At 32.9% G+C, this 22,468-nt stretch overlaps 1 protein-coding gene across 1 annotated transcript; it reads left to right on the forward strand.

The window, feature by feature from the left end:
• Positions 1–4,379: 4,379 nt before the first annotated feature.
• On the forward strand, positions 4,380–22,259 carry LOC134710508 (uncharacterized). Its single transcript, XM_063570878.1, has 6 exons — positions 4,380–4,434; positions 9,263–9,329; positions 10,325–10,391; positions 12,283–12,350; positions 13,344–16,417; positions 16,496–22,259. The coding sequence occupies exons 5-6, from the start codon at positions 13,347–13,349 to the stop codon at positions 22,257–22,259; spliced, it is 8,835 nt and encodes a 2,944-aa protein (XP_063426948.1). The 5' UTR covers positions 4,380–4,434; positions 9,263–9,329; positions 10,325–10,391; positions 12,283–12,350; positions 13,344–13,346.
• The last annotated feature ends 209 nt before the right edge of the window (positions 22,260–22,468 follow it).

A 22,468-nucleotide genomic window follows, 5' to 3' on the forward strand; every position in this document is an offset into this window, starting at 1 on the left:
CAATTTGTAAGTTTATCAATACAAAGTTGATTAAGGGCAACTTTGATAAAAACAAGCCTTAAATTCCACCCCTGAGAGTAAAAATTGCTGATTCAGCAAATTTTGCCTGATCTGTAGGTAATAATGTAAAAATTTACCTAGAAAGTAGAAATTCATTATTTTTATGTAACTTGCACTACATTTTTAATTATAAATGCTCGCTTTGACTTTTCGCAGTGTCTGACACATGTGCAACCACTGAAATTTGAGACGCGTCATTCTTCGGTTGCATGTACATCCTATTATTTTCACCAAAATAAATTAATTGCATAATTTCTTATTTTTTTCAACACAATTACAGCTATACTAGTTTTCTTGAGGTTTAATTTGTAGTTCTGATGTAACATGACACCAGTTGGAGCTTTTGGGGAACTAGTAAGTGGTTAAGGGGTCCTTACTTATTCATTAAGCTCTCATGCTGGTCTGAAATAGAGATAGAAATAGGGGTTTCTTTACATTGAATAGACCTTATTTTTGACAAAGAATGTATTTATGATGTTATATCAGCAAGATTAAATGGTTTATTCATTTTCCATGCAAATACCATTAGTTGTTAAGATTTTCTGACAGTGAAAAGCACAATAAAGGCAAATTGGTTATGTAAGGGGACATAATTTAACTTAATGCATACATGAGAAATAGACAAACAGTCAACTTAGAGATGTGTTCTAGTACATGTATTGTCAAACAGATTTTGGAATAATAGTTAACTGCAATCTAAAGACTCTTGTTGTACTATTCTCATAATCTGAAAATGTTTAAAGTAATATAAGGCATGCTGTAAAATGTGGAATGGACTTTAATACCAGTTTTCATGATTTGGTGCTAAAACTGTTTCTTTCAGTCAGATTAACCATAAACAGAGTTGGCAATCCACTAATTCCTCCTGAATCATCATGTTTGACTTCTGTGTTGATTTGAAACATCATATATTTGGGTTTTGTTCACTTCTTAAGTAAAAATGATAAGATGAAAAAAAGTGAAAATCTGCCAGATTGGGTAGAGATGTAATGTTTCATTTTTTTTTGGTAAGAAATGAGTGCAGACAAGTATTCTTTATTTTAATATGTTCCAAAATAAGAAGTCTATGCATCATAGGTGTCATGACTGGTTTCAAGTTTGTTATGTCTTGGTTAAGGTGGCACGGTAGTATTTGCTTTCCAGAATTTAGGTTGCTCTTTTGTGTACCCTACTAAGGTAAATGTATCTAAACAGTGTGATTGGACAAAAAATACAGTATCAACTGAACATACTTTCCCAAACTGAGTGATGAATCAGGTGTAGAAAAATATGAAATAATTTTATATACAGATGAAAATGAATTTTTGAGATTTTTTTTAAATTTTGCATTCACTGCACCGTAAAAGACCTAAAAGTACTAGTGGCCTTAGGATTTTAAAAATAGCAAAAAAAGTAAACGGTCATGGTACATATCCAAATTCATTTCTGAATGGTAAAATGAAAGTACTTCAGTTAACTGTGAATGTAGAATTTTTTGCAATGTTAGAAAGTGGTGAAAATTCTAAAAAGGCTATCATTATCCCTTATGGCCAGGAAATACTACCGTGCCACCTTAAGGGGGATATTTATTTTTACACTAAATCAATAAAGGAACTTTTTTTACCTATGCAATTTGTAAGTTTATCAATACAAAGTTGATTAAGGGCAACTTTGATAAAAACAAGCCTTAAATTCCACCCCTGAGAGTAAAAATTGCTGATTCAGCAAATTTTGCCTGATCTGTAGGTAATAATGTAAAAATTTACCTAGAAAGTAGAAATTCATTATTTTTATGTAACTTGCACTACATTTTTAATTATAAATGCTCGCTTTGACTTTTCGCAGTGTCTGACACATGTGCAACCACTGAAATTTGAGACGCGTCATTCTTCGGTTGCATGTACATCCTATTATTTTCACCAAAATAAATTAATTGCATAATTTCTTATTTTTTTCAACACAATTACAGCTATACTAGTTTTCTTGAGGTTTAATTTGTAGTTCTGATGTAACATGACACCAGTTGGAGCTTTTGGGGAACTAGTAAGTGGTTAAGGGGTCCTTACTTATTCATTAAGCTCTCATGCTGGTCTGAAATAGAGATAGAAATAGGGGTTTCTTTACATTGAATAGACCTTATTTTTGACAAAGAATGTATTTATGATGTTATATCAGCAAGATTAAATGGTTTATTCATTTTCCATGCAAATACCATTAGTTGTTAAGATTTTCTGACAGTGAAAAGCACAATAAAGGCAAATTGGTTATGTAAGGGGACATAATTTAACTTAATGCATACATGAGAAATAGACAAACAGTCAACTTAGAGATGTGTTCTAGTACATGTATTGTCAAACAGATTTTGGAATAATAGTTAACTGCAATCTAAAGACTCTTGTTGTACTATTCTCATAATCTGAAAATGTTTAAAGTAATATAAGGCATGCTGTAAAATGTGGAATGGACTTTAATACCAGTTTTCATGATTTGGTGCTAAAACTGTTTCTTTCAGTCAGATTAACCATAAACAGAGTTGGCAATCCACTAATTCCTCCTGAATCATCATGTTTGACTTCTGTGTTGATTTGAAACATCATATATTTGGGTTTTGTTCACTTCTTAAGTAAAAATGATAAGATGAAAAAAAGTGAAAATCTGCCAGATTGGGTAGAGATGTAATGTTTCATTTTTTTTTGGTAAGAAATGAGTGCAGACAAGTATTCTTTATTTTAATATGTTCCAAAATAAGAAGTCTATGCATCATAGGTGTCATGACTGGTTTCAAGTTTGTTATGTCTTGGTTAAGGTGGCACGGTAGTATTTGCTTTCCAGAATTTAGGTTGCTCTTTTGTGTACCCTACTAAGGTAAATGTATCTAAACAGTGTGATTGGACAAAAAATACAGTATCAACTGAACATACTTTCCCAAACTGAGTGATGAATCAGGTGTAGAAAAATATGAAATAATTTTATATACAGATGAAAATGAATTTTTGAGATTTTTTTTAAATTTTGCATTCACTGCACCGTAAAAGACCTAAAAGTACTAGTGGCCTTAGGATTTTAAAAATAGCAAAAAAAGTAAACGGTCATGGTACATATCCAAATTCATTTCTGAATGGTAAAATGAAAGTACTTCAGTTAACTGTGAATGTAGAATTTTTTGCAATGTTAGAAAGTGGTGAAAATTCTAAAAAGGCTATCATTATCCCTTATGGCCAGGAAATACTACCGTGCCACCTATAGAGATGGAATGTACACAATGTAATTTCTTTGGTCATTATAGGAAATTGACATTTTGATCACAGTTCACCAGCAGTGCATGATTTGGATTTATTTGATCCGGTGTAACTTTAAAACACGTTTAAGGATTATTTTCTTAAAATGTACATTTTTCAGCACCAGTTTGTAACAGATAAGTTTTTCAATCCAGGAGCGGACATTTTTATTGTAGGATTTCATTGAGAATTACGGACCTAGCAAGCGATTTTTACGGCATTGCCATTCTTTTTCTCTAGGAAAAGTCTTGAGAGATATCGGCACCACGTTGTTTTATGAACCTTTAGTACATGTATGCCCTGCTGACTGTAAATTTTGGGATCGATTGGACTTGTAGTTTCAGAGTTTAAGTGATAACAAGGTGGTGGATTTTTTTTTTTCAGAAGAGATGTAAGAACAATATTAAAGTTCAATTCTTCTTGAATAATTGATAGGTCTTTCCTTCCATTTTCTTTTGATTATACTGTCATAAATAAACCGTATTCAAACCGAATGTCATTTTGAAAAAGAGGGGGTCCAGCAAATCATTTAAAATTAAATCAGTTTGAATGATACAATCAGTCGAAAAAGGCACCAATTCCCGAAATGCAGATGTGTCACAGTTTGACGTCGCGAAAGTAACAGTTTAGTTTAAATAATATGTTATTCAGTTTACGTTAGCAATATCATTACCTCCCCTGTACCTGTATCGTATGCCCTTTATTGACTAATTTTCTTTGTTTTCTTTCTGTCACCTAGTGTCACATCTGTTTGTCTATAATGAAATGTCATGCATCTATATATAGTCTATGGCCTCTACGTTGAGCTCTGTCACAGGTCTAGTCATAAAGTTAATTGTAAAACAAAAATACATTGGACATATAGGCTAATAGATCTCTGATAATTTAATGTACACTCAATATCAAAGATGTCTAGATAGAGGGCTCACGCAAACAAAAACAAAAACAAACAAAAAATAACTAGAGGACGAGTTGGTTTTTCTAACATTTGGGCGACTTGTCCTAATATTAGTACGACTTGTCCTAATATATGATGTATGATTAAAGCGCCTAGCTAACTTTGATGTTTATAGCGTGACACGAGGAAGAAGAAATAATATTTAAAAAAGGTAACTTGGTAAGATTCACGAGACCTGAGAATGATTATCTACAGTACACTTTCAACTCTATATAATTAATCTTCGCGCTATCAATCATATGTGACGAAGCTTGAACAAGTGACCTAATAATTTCCATCTGTTCATCCTGGACCTAGTCCAAACAATCATGACGTCTGGCAAGGCTATTTTTTTTATTTTTTCTGGGACGAAAGAAAATAGCCTTGCCAGACATCATACTTATTTGGACTACCTCCTACTACTTCGAGCACTCGTGATTGAAATGTCATCCCTGAAAAACACAAGAAGGTCCCAAAAATATTAAGGACAATACAATGCCAATGGTAAATAATAACGTACGGGCTCACCAGTCACCGTACGGGTATCCCTAAATATTGCACGCATTTTTGTCACAGGATAGAAGTTCCTTCATTATATAAGTTCCAAAAGGAAAAAGTATTCTGGAATATTATTTCCATTAGTATGAATATCACAGTTTATTATATACTTAGTTAGTCCAAATAATTATGACGTCTTGAAAGGCTATTATATTTTTTTTCTTTGACGCCTTACATCAACGTCATAACGCCAAACTCATATATTCAGCTGGTCTTTGATATGGAATTTACTGCTTTATAAAAACGTTTAGCTGATTTCTCCTCAAGATGCTTCATTTTAGGTGTATAAAATATATTTTTGAACCAAACTCGGTACATTTTGACCAACCTGAATTTCCGGATAATGTTAAACAATGTTTCCGGAAACTCGGGTTTTACCGAGTTCGGTGTAAAAATTATTTTATAATCTCCTAAAAAGAAATCAGACAAACGTTTTAAAAAATGCAGTCGACATGTTCCCGCCTCGGATGGAATTGTTACTTATATTATTATTTCTGTAGGGATTAATTGGAAATATTTTGCACAAACAAACACATAAAAGGTAAGAATTTTTATTTATGCATTTTGTTTTAGCCTTCATTGAAAATTTGATGGCTAAATTGGGTCTCAAAGTTGAGAGCAAAATATGCTCTCAAAGTCCAACCGAAAATGGCGGCTTCAGCATTATGACGTCGAAGTAAGGCGTCAAAGAAAAAAATTATAATAGCCTTTCAAGACGTCATAATTATTTGGACTAATACTTAGTAGTAAATACAGATAAATTGTATGTAATACAATCAATGGCAAGCCTGCTGTATCAGCCACCCGTGATGTCAGCCTGAGACATTGAGTTGTAGCCGGAAGCCAGTGTCTAGTTTAAATAAGCTGGGACTAGTTAACGTACACTGCCAATAGTCTGACTGGTCTAGTGCATATCTGTGTGCACTTTTTTAATTGTTACTTACCATAAGTTAACGCAGAATGTCACTCAACGCCATCAATATTAATAAACTGATACTCTCTTCCTTGCAAAAATTTCGTAAACCAGGTTTGACGTTCTCCCTAATAAGTGATTATTAAAAAAAAAAAAAGCGTGAAAACAGTCAGTACCACGTGTGTTGAAAATGTCAAATTTTGGTAATTATTGATTGATTTATGTTTCATAGACTGAATAAAATATAATTATAACAGAAAATAAAAAAACATTGAACATTTTTGCGTCAGAAGATATTAATTCGTAACTGCCCGCTTGTCTTCGTGTTTATTTTAGACGAGTCACGATTGATTATTAGGACGACTTCAGTGACTGGTTACCGTTAATTTTATGAGGAAGTGGAACCAGTTTTGTTTTCATTTCAAAAGTGTACACATAATTTTGGTCACAAACATCGTTTAATTAGTATACATGGCTTTACTGTCAGTAAGTGCGAGACCATGAAAGGCACCAAAAAGGCTGTCTCACAAGTCTGACAAAGTTACGGAGGCTTAAAAAAATACGAGGATCTTGAATGTTGTTATCTCTAATCAACATGGTTGTAAAATCAGAGCGTTGCATCTAATTATGATCAATTATCAGTCCGGTGATTTTGAAACACCTGTAGAGTTTTGTCAGTTGTCAATTGTCACTGTATATTACAAGATAATACAAATTTCACACATAGCGGGATGCATAGCGGCCAAAATTCTATGCGTAGCGGTACCGCAATGCATGAATAGCCTAGGGAAAACACTGGGTTAAGTTTTCCTAGACAAGTTCATATATCAGATACTCTAAGCAATAGTTCACTAAATTTGATGTATGGAATGATTGTGAGGTTTACATGTTTAACTGGCAGGTGTCATTTGACCTTGACCTCATTTTTATGGTGCAGTACTAAGTCAATGTGAAGTTTTTGAGTTTTGGTCTTTTTTTCTTAAACTATATGCAATAGGTCAACTATATTTGGTTTATGGAAATATTTTATCACCATGACGTATACATGGTATACCTATGTCAGTCTTGCAGGTTTTATTTGACCTCAACCTCAATTTAACAGTTCATTGCTCAGTTTTTGTGTTTTGGTCTGGCTTTTTCAAAATATAAGCAATAGGTCAACTACACTATATGTGTTGTATGGAAGGATTGTAAGGTGTATATGTCTGTTTGGCACGTACATGTATCATCTGACCTTGACCTCATTTTCATGATTCACTGTTCAATGTTAAGTTCTTATGGCAGAGTTTTTTTCTCAGATATTATAAGCAATAGGTCATATGATCAACTACATGTATATTAAATCGAAAGAATGATTGTCAGTTGTACATGTCTGTGACGTGTCTGGCATGGTTCATATGATTTTGACCTCATTTTCATGGTTTAAAGGTCAATTTTTAGTTTTTATGGTTAAGTCTGTGTCTTACAAACTATTATCAATAGGTCAACTATATTTGGTGTATTAAATGGTTAGAAGGTGTACATGCTTAATTATTATGCCCCCGACATAGCGGAGGGGCCATTTAGTTTACCCTTGTCTCTCGGTATGTACATGTATTACACATTTATATGTACTTCCTACAACCAGTGATCTGGAAAGATTTGTTCTCTATGGGCCCAGGGCCACCAAATAATAAAATCAATGGGCCATTTTTAGAGTTGATGGCCCATGTTGTCAAAGGAGTGGGCCATTTGTTCACTATAAAAAAAAAGTTAAAAAAAAGTATATATTTCAGCAAAGAGTTAGTGGTAGAAACCTGTATGATTTTAATTGATATCATGGATTTTGTGCCTTGCGATTTTGTAATTTCAATTGCAACATGTTCATTAACAGAAATAATGCAAGCTTACTTAAAGATTATAATAAGAGAAAAATTCTCGTCTGTAGTAGCCAAATTTCAGAAATTTAAAGTTGTTTATAAAAACTTATATCATGAATGATGGTTAATTAGTAAGTTACATGTATACTGCATGTTGCTATTATTACCATAGGAAAACACCTGAGACGTCTCCAAAAAATGTACGTGCTCCTATCATTGGAGGGAACACTTCATAGTTGTGTATACAAACACAGCAACATGACATAAGAAGAAACTATAAAAATCAGTTAAAAAACGCTTAACTTAACGGAGTGGTCATGGAGGGGTACTTATACATCCCAAAATCAAAAAGGCACTAAGTACAGATCTGAGAGTATTCAAGGCCAATACCAACTAATAAAAAAAATCATGTTACTTGGACTATAATCATGATTATATCAAATATAAAAGACTTTTTTTTTAAACTTTTTGATTATTATGTTTTTTCAGTCTTTTATCATCAATTGTGGAAGACTTTTTTTTTTACTATAAATGATAAATGTTGCATATGTATTTAGAAAGATTGTTAAATGGTGATATGAATTTTAGTGTATTTTTCTTTTGCAGATTTTTGAAGAAATACTGTAGAAGACATTTTTATAAAGCTGTTGTTTGATCAGACATTGTCAAAGCAGTAAGTATAATCAAGAGAGGTCACCTACATATACATAAATAAACTCATTAAGATTCCGGGATTGAATTTAGTATATACGCCAGACGCGTGTTTCGTCTACAAAAAACTCATCAGTGAGGCTTGAATTTAAAAAAAAGGACAGACAAATAATTAGACACAACATAGAAAAATAAAGACTAAGCAACACAAACCCCAACAAAAAATGAGGGTGATCTCAGGTGCTCCAAAAGAGTAAGCAGATCCTGCTCAACATATCATGCATATGATACTGTCAAGTTGATCATGTGGTAAAAAGTCTGAATTCGCTAGGTCACAAAGTTCAAATGAAGTAGATGTAAGCAATTATAACCAAACTGTACGGCCTTCAAAAATGAGAAAAACACATTCTGTATGCCTATGGTTGGCTATAAAAGGCCCTCAACATGAGAAATATGAAACAATTGAATTGAGAAAACTAAGGGCATAATTTATAAGAAAACAATTACCAAAAAATAAATATGATAGACATGAAACAGCAACTACAGGCTTGGAACTGGCCCATAAAACAAAATGTGGCGGAGTTTTTTCAACATGTTTGTGAGCACTCAACCTTCCCCTAACCTGGGACAATGGTATAACAGAACAACATAAGAAGAAATATCATGAATATCAGTTAAAAAAGGCTTAACTTGATAGATAGATACAAATAGAATTACATGAACAAAAACAGAGTTGATATGGAGGGATACTTATACATGTTATACATCCCAAAATCAAAAAGGCACCAAGTACAGATCTGACAATATTCAAGGCCAATACCAACTAATAAAAAAAAATCATGTATATTGGACAAAAATATCAAATACAAAAGGCTTTTTTTGTTTTTAACTTTTTGATTATTATTTTTTCAGTCTTTTATCATCAATAGTGGAAGTTTTGTTTTTACTATAAATGATAAATGTTGCATATGTATTTAGAAAGATTGTTAAATGGTGATATAATTTTTAGTGTATTTTTCTTTTGCAGATTTTTGAAGAAATACTGTAGAAGACATTTTTATAAAGCTGTTGTTTGATCAGACATTGTCAAAGCAGTAAGTATAATCAAGAGAGGTCACCTACATATACATAAATAAACTCATTAAGATTCCGGGATTGAATTTAGTATATACGCCAGACGCGTGTTTCGTCTACAAAAAACTCATCAGTGACGCTTGAATTTAAAAAAAAGGACAGACAAATAATTAGACACAACATAGAAAAATAAAGACTAAGCAACACGAACCCCAACAAAAAATGAGGGTGCTCCAAAAGAGTAAGCAGATCCTGCTCAACATATCATGCATATGATACTGTCAAGTTGATCATGTGGTAAAAAGTCTGAATTCGCTAGGTCACAAAGTTCAAATGAAGTAGATGTAAGCAATTATAACCAAACTGTACGGCCTTCAAAAATGAGAAAAACACATTCTGTATGCCTATGGTTGGCTATAAAAGGCCCTCAACATGAGAAATATGAAACAATTGAATTGAGAAAACTAAGGGCATAATTTATAAGAAAACAATTACCAAAAAATAAATATGATAGACATGAAACAGCAACTACAGGCTTGGAACTGGCCCATAAAACAAAATGTGGCGGAGTTTTTTCAACATGTTTGCGATCACTCAATCTTCCCCTAACCTGGGACAACGGTATAACAGAACAACATAAGAAGAAATATCATGAATATCAGTTAAAAAAGGCTTAACTTGATAGATAGATACAAATAGAATTACATGAACAAAAACAGAGTTGATATGGAGGGATACTTATACATGTTATACATCCCAAAATCAAAAAGGCACCAAGTACAGATCTGAGAATATTCAAGGCCAATACCAACTAATAAAAAAAAATCATGTATATTGGACAAAAATATCAAATACAAAAGGCTTTTTTTGTTTTTAACTTTTTGATTATTATTTTTTCAGTCTTTTATCATCAATAGTGGAAGATTTGTTTTTACTATAAATGATAAATGTTGCATATGTATTTAGAAAGATTGTTAAATGGTGATATAATTTTTAGTGTATTTTTCTTTTGCAGATTTTTGAAGAAATACTGTAGAAGACATTTTTATAAAGCTGTTGTTTGATCAGACATTGTCAAAGCAGTAAGTATAATCAAGAGAGGTCACCTACATATACATAAATAAACTCATTAAGATTCCGGGATTGAATTTAGTATATACGCTAGACGCGTGTTTCGTCTACAAAAAACTCATCAGTGACGCTTGAATTTAAAAAAAAAGGACAGACAAATAATTGGACACAACATAGAAAAATAAAGACTAAGCAACACGAACCCCAACAAAAAATGAGGGTGATCTCAGGTGCTCCAAAAGAGTAAGCAGATCCTGCTCAACATATCATGCATATGATACTGTCAAGTTGATCATGTGGTAAATAGTCTGAATTCGCTAGGTCACAAAGTTCAAATGAAGTAGATGTAAGCAATTATAACCAAACTGTACGGCCTTCAAAAATGAGAAAAACACATTCTGTATGCCTATGGTTGGCTATAAAAGGCCCTCAACATGAGAAATATGAAACAATTGAATTGAGAAAACTAAGGGCATAATTTATAAGAAAACAATTACCAAAAAATAAATATGATAGACATGAAACAGCAACTACAGGCTTGGAACTGGCCCATAAAACAAAATGTGGCGGAGTTTTTTCAACATGTTTGCAAGCACTCAACCTTCCCCTAACCTGGGACAACGGTATAACAGAACAATATTCAATCAATCACAATCAAGGGTTCTTTAACTTCACTTCATACCTTACTTGGCCTTCTAGAGAGAGTTTATTGTAAATAGGGAATATGTCAAAGAGCAAAGAACCTGACCAAAGAGCAGATAACAGCCGATGGCCACCAATGGGTCTTCAACACAGCAAGAAAATCAGCTGGCCCCTAAATAAAAATTTGTACTAGTTCTGTGAAAATTGACGTCATATTTGAATCCAAAACATATAAATGAACTAGGTTAAAAATAAACACATTCTGTCATGGTTTAAAAAACATGACTTTGACTGAGTATTTTCATACTACACATGTATCATGACTTTACTTATTATAGTTTTTATCGTCATGAACATGCATGAAATATTTGCCACTGGACGTTAGGTAACCAGTAAGCAACAATCAATCATATTACAGTACTGCTATTTTGATATCAGTATTTACATTAGAGTTTGAAATTGATATAAAGGTCAGATATTTCTCTGTATCAATAGTTAATTTTGCGTTTGGTTAATAATTTGTACCTCTTTCTTGTGACTTTAGGTAGTCTTATAGCTTGTCGGTTACAAGCATAAAATGACGTTCATTCTTGATTTTACAATTATTCAGCTATTTCAGCAGAACATGTATGCAATGCTTTTATAATATTTTTATACCCCACCTACGATAGTAGAGGAGCATTATGTTTTCTGGTCTGTGCCTCCGTTCGTTCATTCGTCCGTCTGTGGGTCCGTTCGCTTCAGGTTTAAGTTTTTGGTCAAGGTAGTTTTTGAAGAAGTTGAAGTCCAATCAACTTGAAACTTAGTACACATGTTCCCCATGATATGATCTTTCTAATTTTAATGCCAAATTATAGTTTTGACCCCAATTTCATGGTCCACTGAACATAGAAAATGATCGTGCAAAGTTCAGGTTAAAGTTTTTGGTCAAGGTAGTTTTTGATAAAGTTAAAGTTACATCAACTTGAAACTTAGTACACATGTTCCCTATGATATGATCTTTGTTATTATAATTCCAAATTATAAGTTTGACCCCAATTTCAAGGTCCACTGAATATAGAAAATGATAGTGCGAGTGGGGCATCTGTGTACTATGGACACATTCTTGTTTTCTTTTCACATTGTTTTTAACATTTATTTTAATCATGTACATTGAATGTTTAAACATGTTAAAGAGTCAAAGAGGTAGTTTGAATACTGTTTACATCAACAATATGTGATATCTTCGTTCATAGCTTTTATTATCACTTTTTTTTTCAGCATTTTATTTTGGAATTTTAGCCTAGTTGGTTTACATCCATAGCTGATTTCTATACTTTACCAATAGAGTAAGTATTTTTTTTCAGCATACTTATAAAAAAGCTTAACAATTGATATTGCTCAATATTTCCCATTTCTGGGAGTATTGCATACCCTATAAAAGTTTGTCCATTTGGGTTATCCTGCCTATATAATACTTTGCCAACCCTTTAGTGCAGAGAAGTGAACATTCTTTTCATTCTATCCAGGCCATTCATGCAATTTATTAATAATATTGTTATACTCATCAATCAAAAGAGGGACAGTCAAACTCATGACAATGCCATGGCAAAAAATGAAAAGGACAAACAGACAAACAATAGTACACTTGACACAACATAGAAAACTAAAGAATAAACAACACAAACTTCACCAAAAAAAAGGGGTGATAGTTCACAAAATGATGTGTATTTAAATAACCAGACTTGTCAAGAAAACCATTTAATCATATATTAAATAAGTTAAGCATGGTATATAAATGTGCAATTTATATGATAAAAGAAAGATAACTCAAATTTAAAATATTTGATAAATGCAATACAATGTTTATTTTAAGTTAGCATAGCATTCTTTACCCGTCAATGGTTTCAAGCAGTTATATTTTTTTATGAATATGGATACATGTATGTTTATGCATTTTTTCTGTAGATTTATTTAATGCTTGAAACTTTTTCAATATGCATTTAGATGTATATTATTTTGTGTTCATTATGGAGTTCTGAATTTAAATATATTAATCGTTTCATCAGCTTCTCAAATGCAATAAAAACTTTTGTTCAAATGAACAGTTTCACAAAGTGTAAACAAAAATGTTTTTAAGGTTACATCCTTGAAACAAACAGGTTAATCAATCAGTGTACTATTGATTTGATTAAAAATTTTATTTATATTTTTTTTGTGGGCATTTCAAGCTTTAAAAACAAAGTTGGACATGACATAAGTTTGGTACTGATAATAGTAAAATTTTTACAAAACTTGATATTGTCATAACAATATTTTTATACATTTTTTTTTCATTTCAGGTGATGCCACGTAAATCAAATAAGAGCAAAGCCTCCAAAGCCAAAGAACAAAAACTAAGAATGAGAGAAAGAAGGTTGGCAGAGGAGGCTTTGCAACAGTCTACTGATATTGATAAAATTGAAGGAGAAAGCACTGAGAATGGTTATCCTGAAGGAGAAAACACTGTTCATGAATTTGCTGTCAATAAAATTGAAAGAAATGACACTGTTAATGATTTGACTGTTAACTCTGTTGTCAATAAAAGAAATCACACTGATAATGAATTGACTGTTAACTCTGTTGTCAATAATACTGAAAGAAATCACAATGTGAATGAATTGACTGTTAACTCTGTTGTCAATAAAAGAAATCACACTGATAATGAATTGACTGTTAACTCTGTTGTCAATAATACTGAAAGAAATCACACTGTGAATAAATTGACTGTTAACTCTGTTGTCAATAAAAGAAATCACACTGATAATGAATTGACTGTTAACTCTGTTGTCAATAATACTGAAAGAAATCACACTGTGAATGAATTGACTGTTAACTCTGTTGTCAATAAAAGAAATCACACTGATAATGAATTGACTGTTAACTCTGTTGTCAATAAAAGAAATCACACTGATAATGAATTGACTGTTAACTCTGTTGTCAATAAAACTGATAGTAATCACACTGATAATGAATTAACTGTTAACTCTGTTGTCAATAAAATTGAAAGAAATCACACTGTTAATAATTCAACTGGACATACTGTTGCCATTACCACTGAACAGGTTCACCATGATCACACTGTGTATGAATTGACTGTTCCTTCTGTTGTCAATAAAACTAATTGCAATCACACTGTTAATGATTTAACTGGGCATATTGTTGCCAATACCACTGAACAGTATCAAACTGTTAATGAATTGACTGCTCCTTCTGTTGACTGCAACATACATTTAGTTAAGACTAATTTGAACAATTCAGAATTGAGTAAACTAAAACGTTATTCAGATTCAATCAACAATCAGTTAGAAAACAAACAGGCATGTCTGGGTAGAAATAATAAAAATGACATTGATAATAAAGCAGACAAATCTGTAGATTCCAATTTATGGAAAGGTGAACAGAAAACAGGTATGCATGCAAATATCAGGTTTGAAAATCCAGTAGTTTTATATGATTTATCAAGATCACAAGTAACACGAAAAGGAAATAATCTACTCATTCAGGGTAGTTTCCATCAAGGAAATACCAGGTTTGGTGAAAACGCTGGGAAACAATGTGTTAGTAATTGTTTATCTGCAATAGTGCATAGTAAACTGAAACCAGTTTGTGCATGGAACAAGTTATATCTCGACAATATACTAATTGAAGGTAACGATATTTATACATCTGTGCACGGTACTAATAATTATCTCTGTGTGGAAGACCTTCCAGAATTTGTAGATCTTAGAAATCGTATTATTCATTGTCACAAGAAACGTTCCATTTGTGCATTTGTACATGACGTTGACCCAGATTTTGATGGTGTTTTACCCTTAGACCAAGCCCTGCAATATGCATTAATAGACTCAGATGGATGCTTTGTTACTGTAAGAGCAACAACATCATTAGTAATAAAGCAGAATAACAAAATATATATGTTTGATTCTCATGCAAGAAATCGTTTTGGTTTAGTAGATAATTATGGTTCTAGTATTGTATTTGAACTTCCTGACATTCAAGCTGTTTACCAACACTTCTGTAATTTTGTTCAGGGTGATCAATCTGTACCTTTTGATGTAACAGGAATTACTGTTGCAATACAAGACACAGTTGACAGTAATGTAGATATGACATTGCAAGATAATACGCAACATATTGAAATACAAGACAGTGTACCAATACTAGGTTATTTAGATAATAAGCATAATATTGAAGAAAATGAGACTAATGAAGAAACAATCGACAATTTAAAGGGAGGATTGTTGAAAAATACCAAAAGACTTGTATCTGATCTTTCAAATGACATTGAATCAGACATATTAATGGACATATCAAACAATGTATCAGATGACATTGAATCCGACAGGTTAATGGACATATCAGATGACATGGAATCAGTAGATTTTTCAAAGGTAGGGTCTCCATGTACATTTATTAAAGAAGATGAAGTTTCTGATATAGAAATAATGTCTGATTGTAGATCCAATTATTCCTTTAAGCCATTAGATTTCTGTTCTAAAAGGAAACTCTGTGGAATATTGAATATATCTTCAAAAGAAGTGAATAAAAACATGTGCAGTTCAGAATCGTGTAATATTGGCCATCCCTCTGAAACAAAGTCCATCATAGCAGATGGAAACTGTCTCTTTAGAGCAATATCTTACGCTGTTTCACATACACAAATATTCCATGAAAAGGTTAGACAAGACATAATTAAGCATAGCTTGAGCATTTCAAATCATTTGACTAGTCTATTAGAAAACCAATATGGTACAGTAGAAGAACATATAAGTGGTCGAAAAATGAGAGAGAACAATTCATGGGGAACTGCATTGGAAATAATCGCTGCAGCAGACCTTCTAAAAACGGATATCTATACGTTTTATAATGGAGTATGGATAAAGTATTCATCGTCTCAAATTCACACAAACAGTGAAATAAATGATAGAGCAATTTATCTTCAACACATCAGAGACTTACAACACTATGAGGTTGTATTATCAGTTATACCAGAGATGCACAAACCACTTGAACATAAGGGAGTTGCAATGAAAAGGAAATGTGAGCAAAATGATTTATTTGTTTCAAAGAAATACAGAAAACAAGATCAACAGACGAGTGGTTTAAATAATGAAAACAATTCTTCTGTTATATCGTCACAGAAAGGAATTCATTCAGACAAAGCTATAAATGAAGTACAATACTTATCAAAATCTGAAAAACAAAAATTAAAGTATCAAACAGATTCTCAATCAAGATACAAAACATTATCAACACAAAGGAAAAAGTATTCGAACGACGATTCGTACAAAGCTCAGAAAATAAGAAAAGGAAGGGAGAAATATCAGAATGATTACACATATAAATCAGATATTAAAAAAGCTTCAAAGGATAAGTATATGACAGACGAAAAACACAGGAAAGAAAAGAAAAATGAAAGCATTAAAAAATATGAAAATAATGATGAATACAGAAAAAAATTGAAAGAGGCAGCCATTCACAAATATGCTACTGATGATGCACACAAAATTAAAATTAAACAAGCAAGCATTCACAAGTATGCTACTGATAATGAACATCAAACTAAGGTGAAACAGGCAAGCATTCACAAGTATGCTACTGATGATGAATATCAAACTAAGGTGAAACAGGCAAGCATTCACAAGTATGCTACTGATGATGAATATCAAACTAAGGTGAAAGAGGCAAGCATTCACAAGTATGCTACTGATGATGAACATCAAACTAAGGTGAAACAGACAAGCATTCACAAGTATGCTACTGATGATGAACATCGAAAGAATGTTAAATGTCAGACTTTGTCTAAAAGAATTCTTTCTAAAGAAGAAGGAAAAGACATTACAAAAGTTATTGAAAAATTTAAGAAAGATGTATGTGAAGGACCTGAATACATTTGTGCTTGCTGTTTTAGACTTTCATTTCAAAATCAAGTAATGGAATATAAGAAGGATTTATATCAAAAGGATTCTGTAAAAGATGTAGCAGACACTTGCATCTCTGATAAGTATTTGCATAAATGTTTAGACGAATGCGAAGATGAATGTAAGTATCAAGGAACTAGTAGACAATCCCTTTGGATTTGTTACACATGTCACAGAAAGATCCAGAAAGGAAAAGTGCCTGCTGAATCTTTTTTTAACAACTTATTATTAGATGATGTTCCTAATGAACTTAGCAAATTAAATCAACTAGAACAACATTTAATTTCTCTTAATATACCTTTCATGAAGATAATTGCTCTACCTAAAGGTGGCCAAAAGGCTGTTCATGGACCATGTGTTTGTGTACCGTCAGATATTTTTAAGGTAACTACTACTTTGCCTAGATCTGAAGATGACAATTGTTTAGTTAAAGTGAAGCTCAAAAGGAAATTACAGTATAAGGGTTATGAGGAATATCAATTTGTTGATACTAAACATTTAGAAGAAGCATTGCTATTTTTAAAAGAAAAAAATGAGTGGTATTCAAATATAGTAATCAATGAAAAGTGGTTGAACCCTATTCCTTTACAAAATAACGACTGTTGCCCGGAAGTAGAGAGCATGGACACTTCAACAACAACAAATGAAACGCTAAATGATAATTTGCAAGATAGGGCAAATACAGAGGAACAAACAAATGAAGCGGATACATACTTAGATGATACTTTACAGGGCGTTCAGTTGGACACATGTTTACAGCCTGCTGATATTGCACAGGAAGCTTTAGATGCATTGTTTGATAAGGAATTCAATCTATCACCTGCAGAGGAAAATAACCCTGTAAGTCTTTTGAGAACAAAGGGTATTGAAGCTCAAACGTTTCCAGTACATTATCCTACAGGTAAAAACACATTGAATGAAGAGAGAGAAGAAAAGTTATCTTTATTAAGATATTTCAATCTGAGATTAATGAGTGTAGAAAACCGATTTGCAAGAGATACTTCTTATATATTCTTTTGTCAATATATGTCTGAACTAGATAGAGTTATGTCAAATGTTCAAATTTCCTTAAGGAAAGGATCGGTGTTTTCAAATGGAAAGAAAGTAACAGGCAAAATGCTATGTGATAAAGACACATTACATGGGTTATTCCGAAAAGATGAGGCAATAAAGTTTATGAAACCTGTAAGAGGAACACCTCCTTATTGGCAAGCTGAACAAAAGAATATTTTTGCTATGATTCGCCAGTTAGGTATTCCCACATTCTTTGCCTCGTTTTCTTCTGCAGACTTCAGATGGAAAGAAATCATAGAAACAATATTGAAGCAACAAGGAGATATTCGTAAGTTTGATGAACTTACTTGGGATGAAAAGTGCAAAGTCCTTTGTAGTAATCCTGTTACACCTGCACGAATGTTTGATCGTAGATTTAAAAGATTTCTAAAAGATGTTATAATGTCAGATGCTCAACCAATTGGTCATGTGATAGACTACTTTTATAGAGTTGAATTTCAACAGAGAGGTTCTCCACACACGCACTGTTTGTTCTGGGTAGAAGATGCCCCAAAATTTAATGAAGATGAAGATGATATTGTAACTGAGTTTGTTGACAAATATATAACATGTAAACTACCGCTGGAAACCGAGGACTCAGAGCTAAAAGACATTGTCACAACTGTACAACAACATAGCAAAACACATTCAAAAAGTTGTAGAAAAAAGGGAACTGTGTGTCGTTTTAATTTCCCAAGACCACCCTCTGAAAAAACATTTATATCACGCCCACCTAAGGATGATGAAGAAGAATGTAGTGTTGCTGATGACACTGATGAAGATGTTGACGATGATGATGTTGAAAAACCAAAATCGGGAATTAGTTCATTAGAAGCTAAAAAGATATTAGAATCTCTATGGGCTGTAATCAAAGACTGTGAAAAGGAAAATTTAACTACTACGGAGTTATTCATAAGGGCAGGAGTATCTCAGGAAGATTTTCAAGAATGCTTTAGGTCAGTTACATATAGAAATACTGTGGTGTTAAAAAGAAACAAAAATGAAATGTTTATCAATCAGTACAACCCGCATCTCCTGAAAGCATGGGATGCAAATATGGACATACAATACATATTAGATGCTTATTCTTGTGTTGTTTATATAATAAGTTACATCAGTAAATCAGAACGTGAACTTGGATTGTTGCTACAACAAACAAAAAATGAGGCCGCTGATGGAAATTTGAATGCACAACATACAATGAAACAAGTAGGTACTGCATACTTTCACTTTCGAGAGCTGAGTGCCCAAGAAGCTGTTTTTAGAGTGATCGGCTTAAGTTTGAAAGAATGTTCAAGAAAAGTTGAATTCATTCCAGTTGGAGAAAATCCATGTAAAATGAGTATTCCTCTAAAAGAACTTTTAATCAAATCTAAAAGCGCAAATACAAAAAAACCTTCAAAGGAAATCGATGATGATGATGACATTGATGACGGTGATGATATCGAACTTTGGATGAAAAGCATTACTGATAGATATAAAAGTCGACCAGAACTTGAATTATTTAATCAGATGTGTTTAGCTTCATTTTGCTCCGAGTTTTCAGTTTTAGCAGAAACACAGATTCCAAATAAAATAAATGAAGATACCACATTCAAACTTAAAAATGATATGGGATACATCAGAAAGCGGACAAGAACCCAGCCTGCTATTATCAAATATGCACGATTTTCCATTGAAACATCGCCTGAACAGTACTACCAAAGTATTTTACAGTTATATTTACCTTACAGATTAGAGGAACAGTTGAAACCGCCACAATTTTTGACATATGAATTGTTTTACAAATCAGGAATGGTCAGGTATAATCAGAAAGAGGTTCTTGTTAAAGTCGAACAAATAGTTAATACTAACATGTCCAACTTTGTGAAAAGTGGCAAAGAGCTAGAAGCTGCAGAAAAAAAATTGGAAGAAAATGATTACCAAGAAGATGCGTGGGCAGACCTATGTCCAGAAACAGAGAGTGAAAGACGTGAATGCACTGAAGCAGCCAAATCTTCAACTGTCATAGAAGTCGACAGTCCTGAATTTGGAATACCAGATTTAAATAAAAGTAACAAGCCAGAAATAGTTAGTGGAAATGGGATTAAAACTTGTTTACTAAGGTCGGAAGTTATACCCTTGTTGAGAGGTTTAAACATGAAACAAAGGCGTATTTTCTATAAGGTAAGAGAATGGTGCAACCTAAAAGCCAATGGTAAAAATCCCCCTCCCTTTCACGTCTTTGTAACAGGCGGAGCTGGAACAGGAAAAAGCCATCTGATTAAATGCTTACATTATGAAACCACAAGAATTCTTGCTCGCTGCTCTCCTAGTCCAGACGATTTGACAGTTTTATTGACTGCACCAACTGGCACTGCAGCCTTCAATATAAATGGATTGACGATTCACCATGCTCTTTCTATTTTCAAAACTCTTACTGTTGACAAAGCGATGCTTGGTGAAGATAAGCTGAACACTTTAAGGTCAAAATTAGAAAATTTACAAATTTTAATCATAGACGAAGTCTCAATGGTCAACAAGAGGTTGTTATTCTTCATTCATGAACGGTTGCGTCAGATCAAGAAAAGACCTGAAAAAGATCCTTTTGGTGGGGTTTCAGTGATAGCTGTTGGAGATTTTTTTCAGTTACCACCAGTAAAATGCCGAAAAACTGATAAACTTTATGTAGATGATCCATCGAATCCTTTGAACTATCTGTGGAACGATTTCTTCACTATTGTAGAATTAGATGAAGTCATGAGACAACGTGAAGATGGTTTGTTTGCTCAGTTATTGAATAGACTTAGGATAAAAGACAAATATTCTCCTTTAGAATCCTCAGATTTAAAAATGTTAAAGCAGTGTATAGGTAGTGGGACAGATGAAGCTTTACACATTTATGCTACTAATAATGAGATTAATATTCACAATACTGAAATGGTTATTAAACTGTCCAGTGAACCTAAGTTAATTGAAGCACAAGATTTTGAAAAAAATAAAGCTACAGGAAAACTAAGAAAGAAAACAGCAAATTTTTCACAAACTGATATTTGTCTCCCAACTTCAATTCTATTAGCTGAAGGAGCCCGCGTAATGCTGAAAAAGAATGAAGCCGTCAATGATGGCTTGGTAAATGGGGTAATGGGCACTATTGTCAGCATTGCAGAATTTTTAGAAGGGTCTTTGCCGAATGTTATTTTTATCAATTTTGACAATGAGAGAGTAGGAAAAAACGCTAAGATTCAAAAAACAATAAATGGGAAAAGATGCGTTGGATTGGAACCATCTACAGAGGACATACCATTCAAAAATGGAACGAGAAAACAGTTTCCTTTGCAGTTAGCATGGGCATGTACTGTTCATAAAGTTCAGGGTTTGACAGTTTCACAAGCAGTTGTGGATTTGAATAAATGCTTCACTTATGGCCAGGCATATGTTGCATTGAGTAGAGTTACTACAAAAGAAGGGCTTCATATATTACCAATTGATGACAAAACACTTGGTAAAAAAATATACTGTGATCCTGATATCATAAAAGGCATAAAAACAATGAAACATTATCTGACTGAAAATGTAGAAGCATCATCTGAAGAAACACTTGTAACTATTGTTTATCACAATATCCAAGGACTAAGAGCTCATAAAAATGATTTAGTGGCTAATTCAGACTGTACAGATGCAGATTATGTCTGTCTGACTGAAACATGGCTTGAATCTTCCTCTGATCATGTTTATCTTCCTAACTATGATTTTTATCACCAACCAAGATCTGCAGCCTACACACCGACTAATTCTGTGTTTATGAATTTGCAAGCTATGGGCCACGGAGGAGTTGGAGTATATGTAAAAACAGATTCTGAATATGAAAATTGTAACATTACCGTGGAAAATCTAGAATGTATGACTTTCAGAATTCCCACCATGAATGTCCTTGTGGCAACAATATATAGAACTCAGAAGTATCAAATTGGAATATTTCTTAAAACATTTATTTCGTTTGTAAGCAAATTGACTGAACTTTCAAACAATATCATTGTTTTAGGTGACTTTAATCAAGACATATTAAAGGGAGAAAGATCCATACTGGACTATATGACTTCAAAAGGATTTCAACAGCTAGTGGAAGAGGCCACAACAGAAGGTGGTACATTGATTGATCATGTCTATGTCAAAGGTTGCTCAAAAGTAGAAGTTAAAGGCATTCCAACTTACTACAGTTATCACGATGCTGTATCCATAATGCTTAAAGATAGCCGATAAGTATCAGATATATATACTGTATATGAATATAATTGGTACCTGTAAATGACACTGCGAGTTAAACAAGCAACAACAACGAAACGCACCATATGCAGATGAAGGGCCGGGTGGGATAGGAGGGGTCCCGATCCCGAAATCCTGGACTCAAAAACGCAAAATCCCAAGGTCCCCAATTTTAATAAATTTAAACCCCGACAACCCGAAATTGG

This window comes from Mytilus trossulus, chromosome 3, assembly GCF_036588685.1.
Source record: "Mytilus trossulus isolate FHL-02 chromosome 3, PNRI_Mtr1.1.1.hap1, whole genome shotgun sequence".
Classification (NCBI taxonomy): Eukaryota; Metazoa; Mollusca; class Bivalvia; order Mytilida; family Mytilidae; genus Mytilus; species Mytilus trossulus.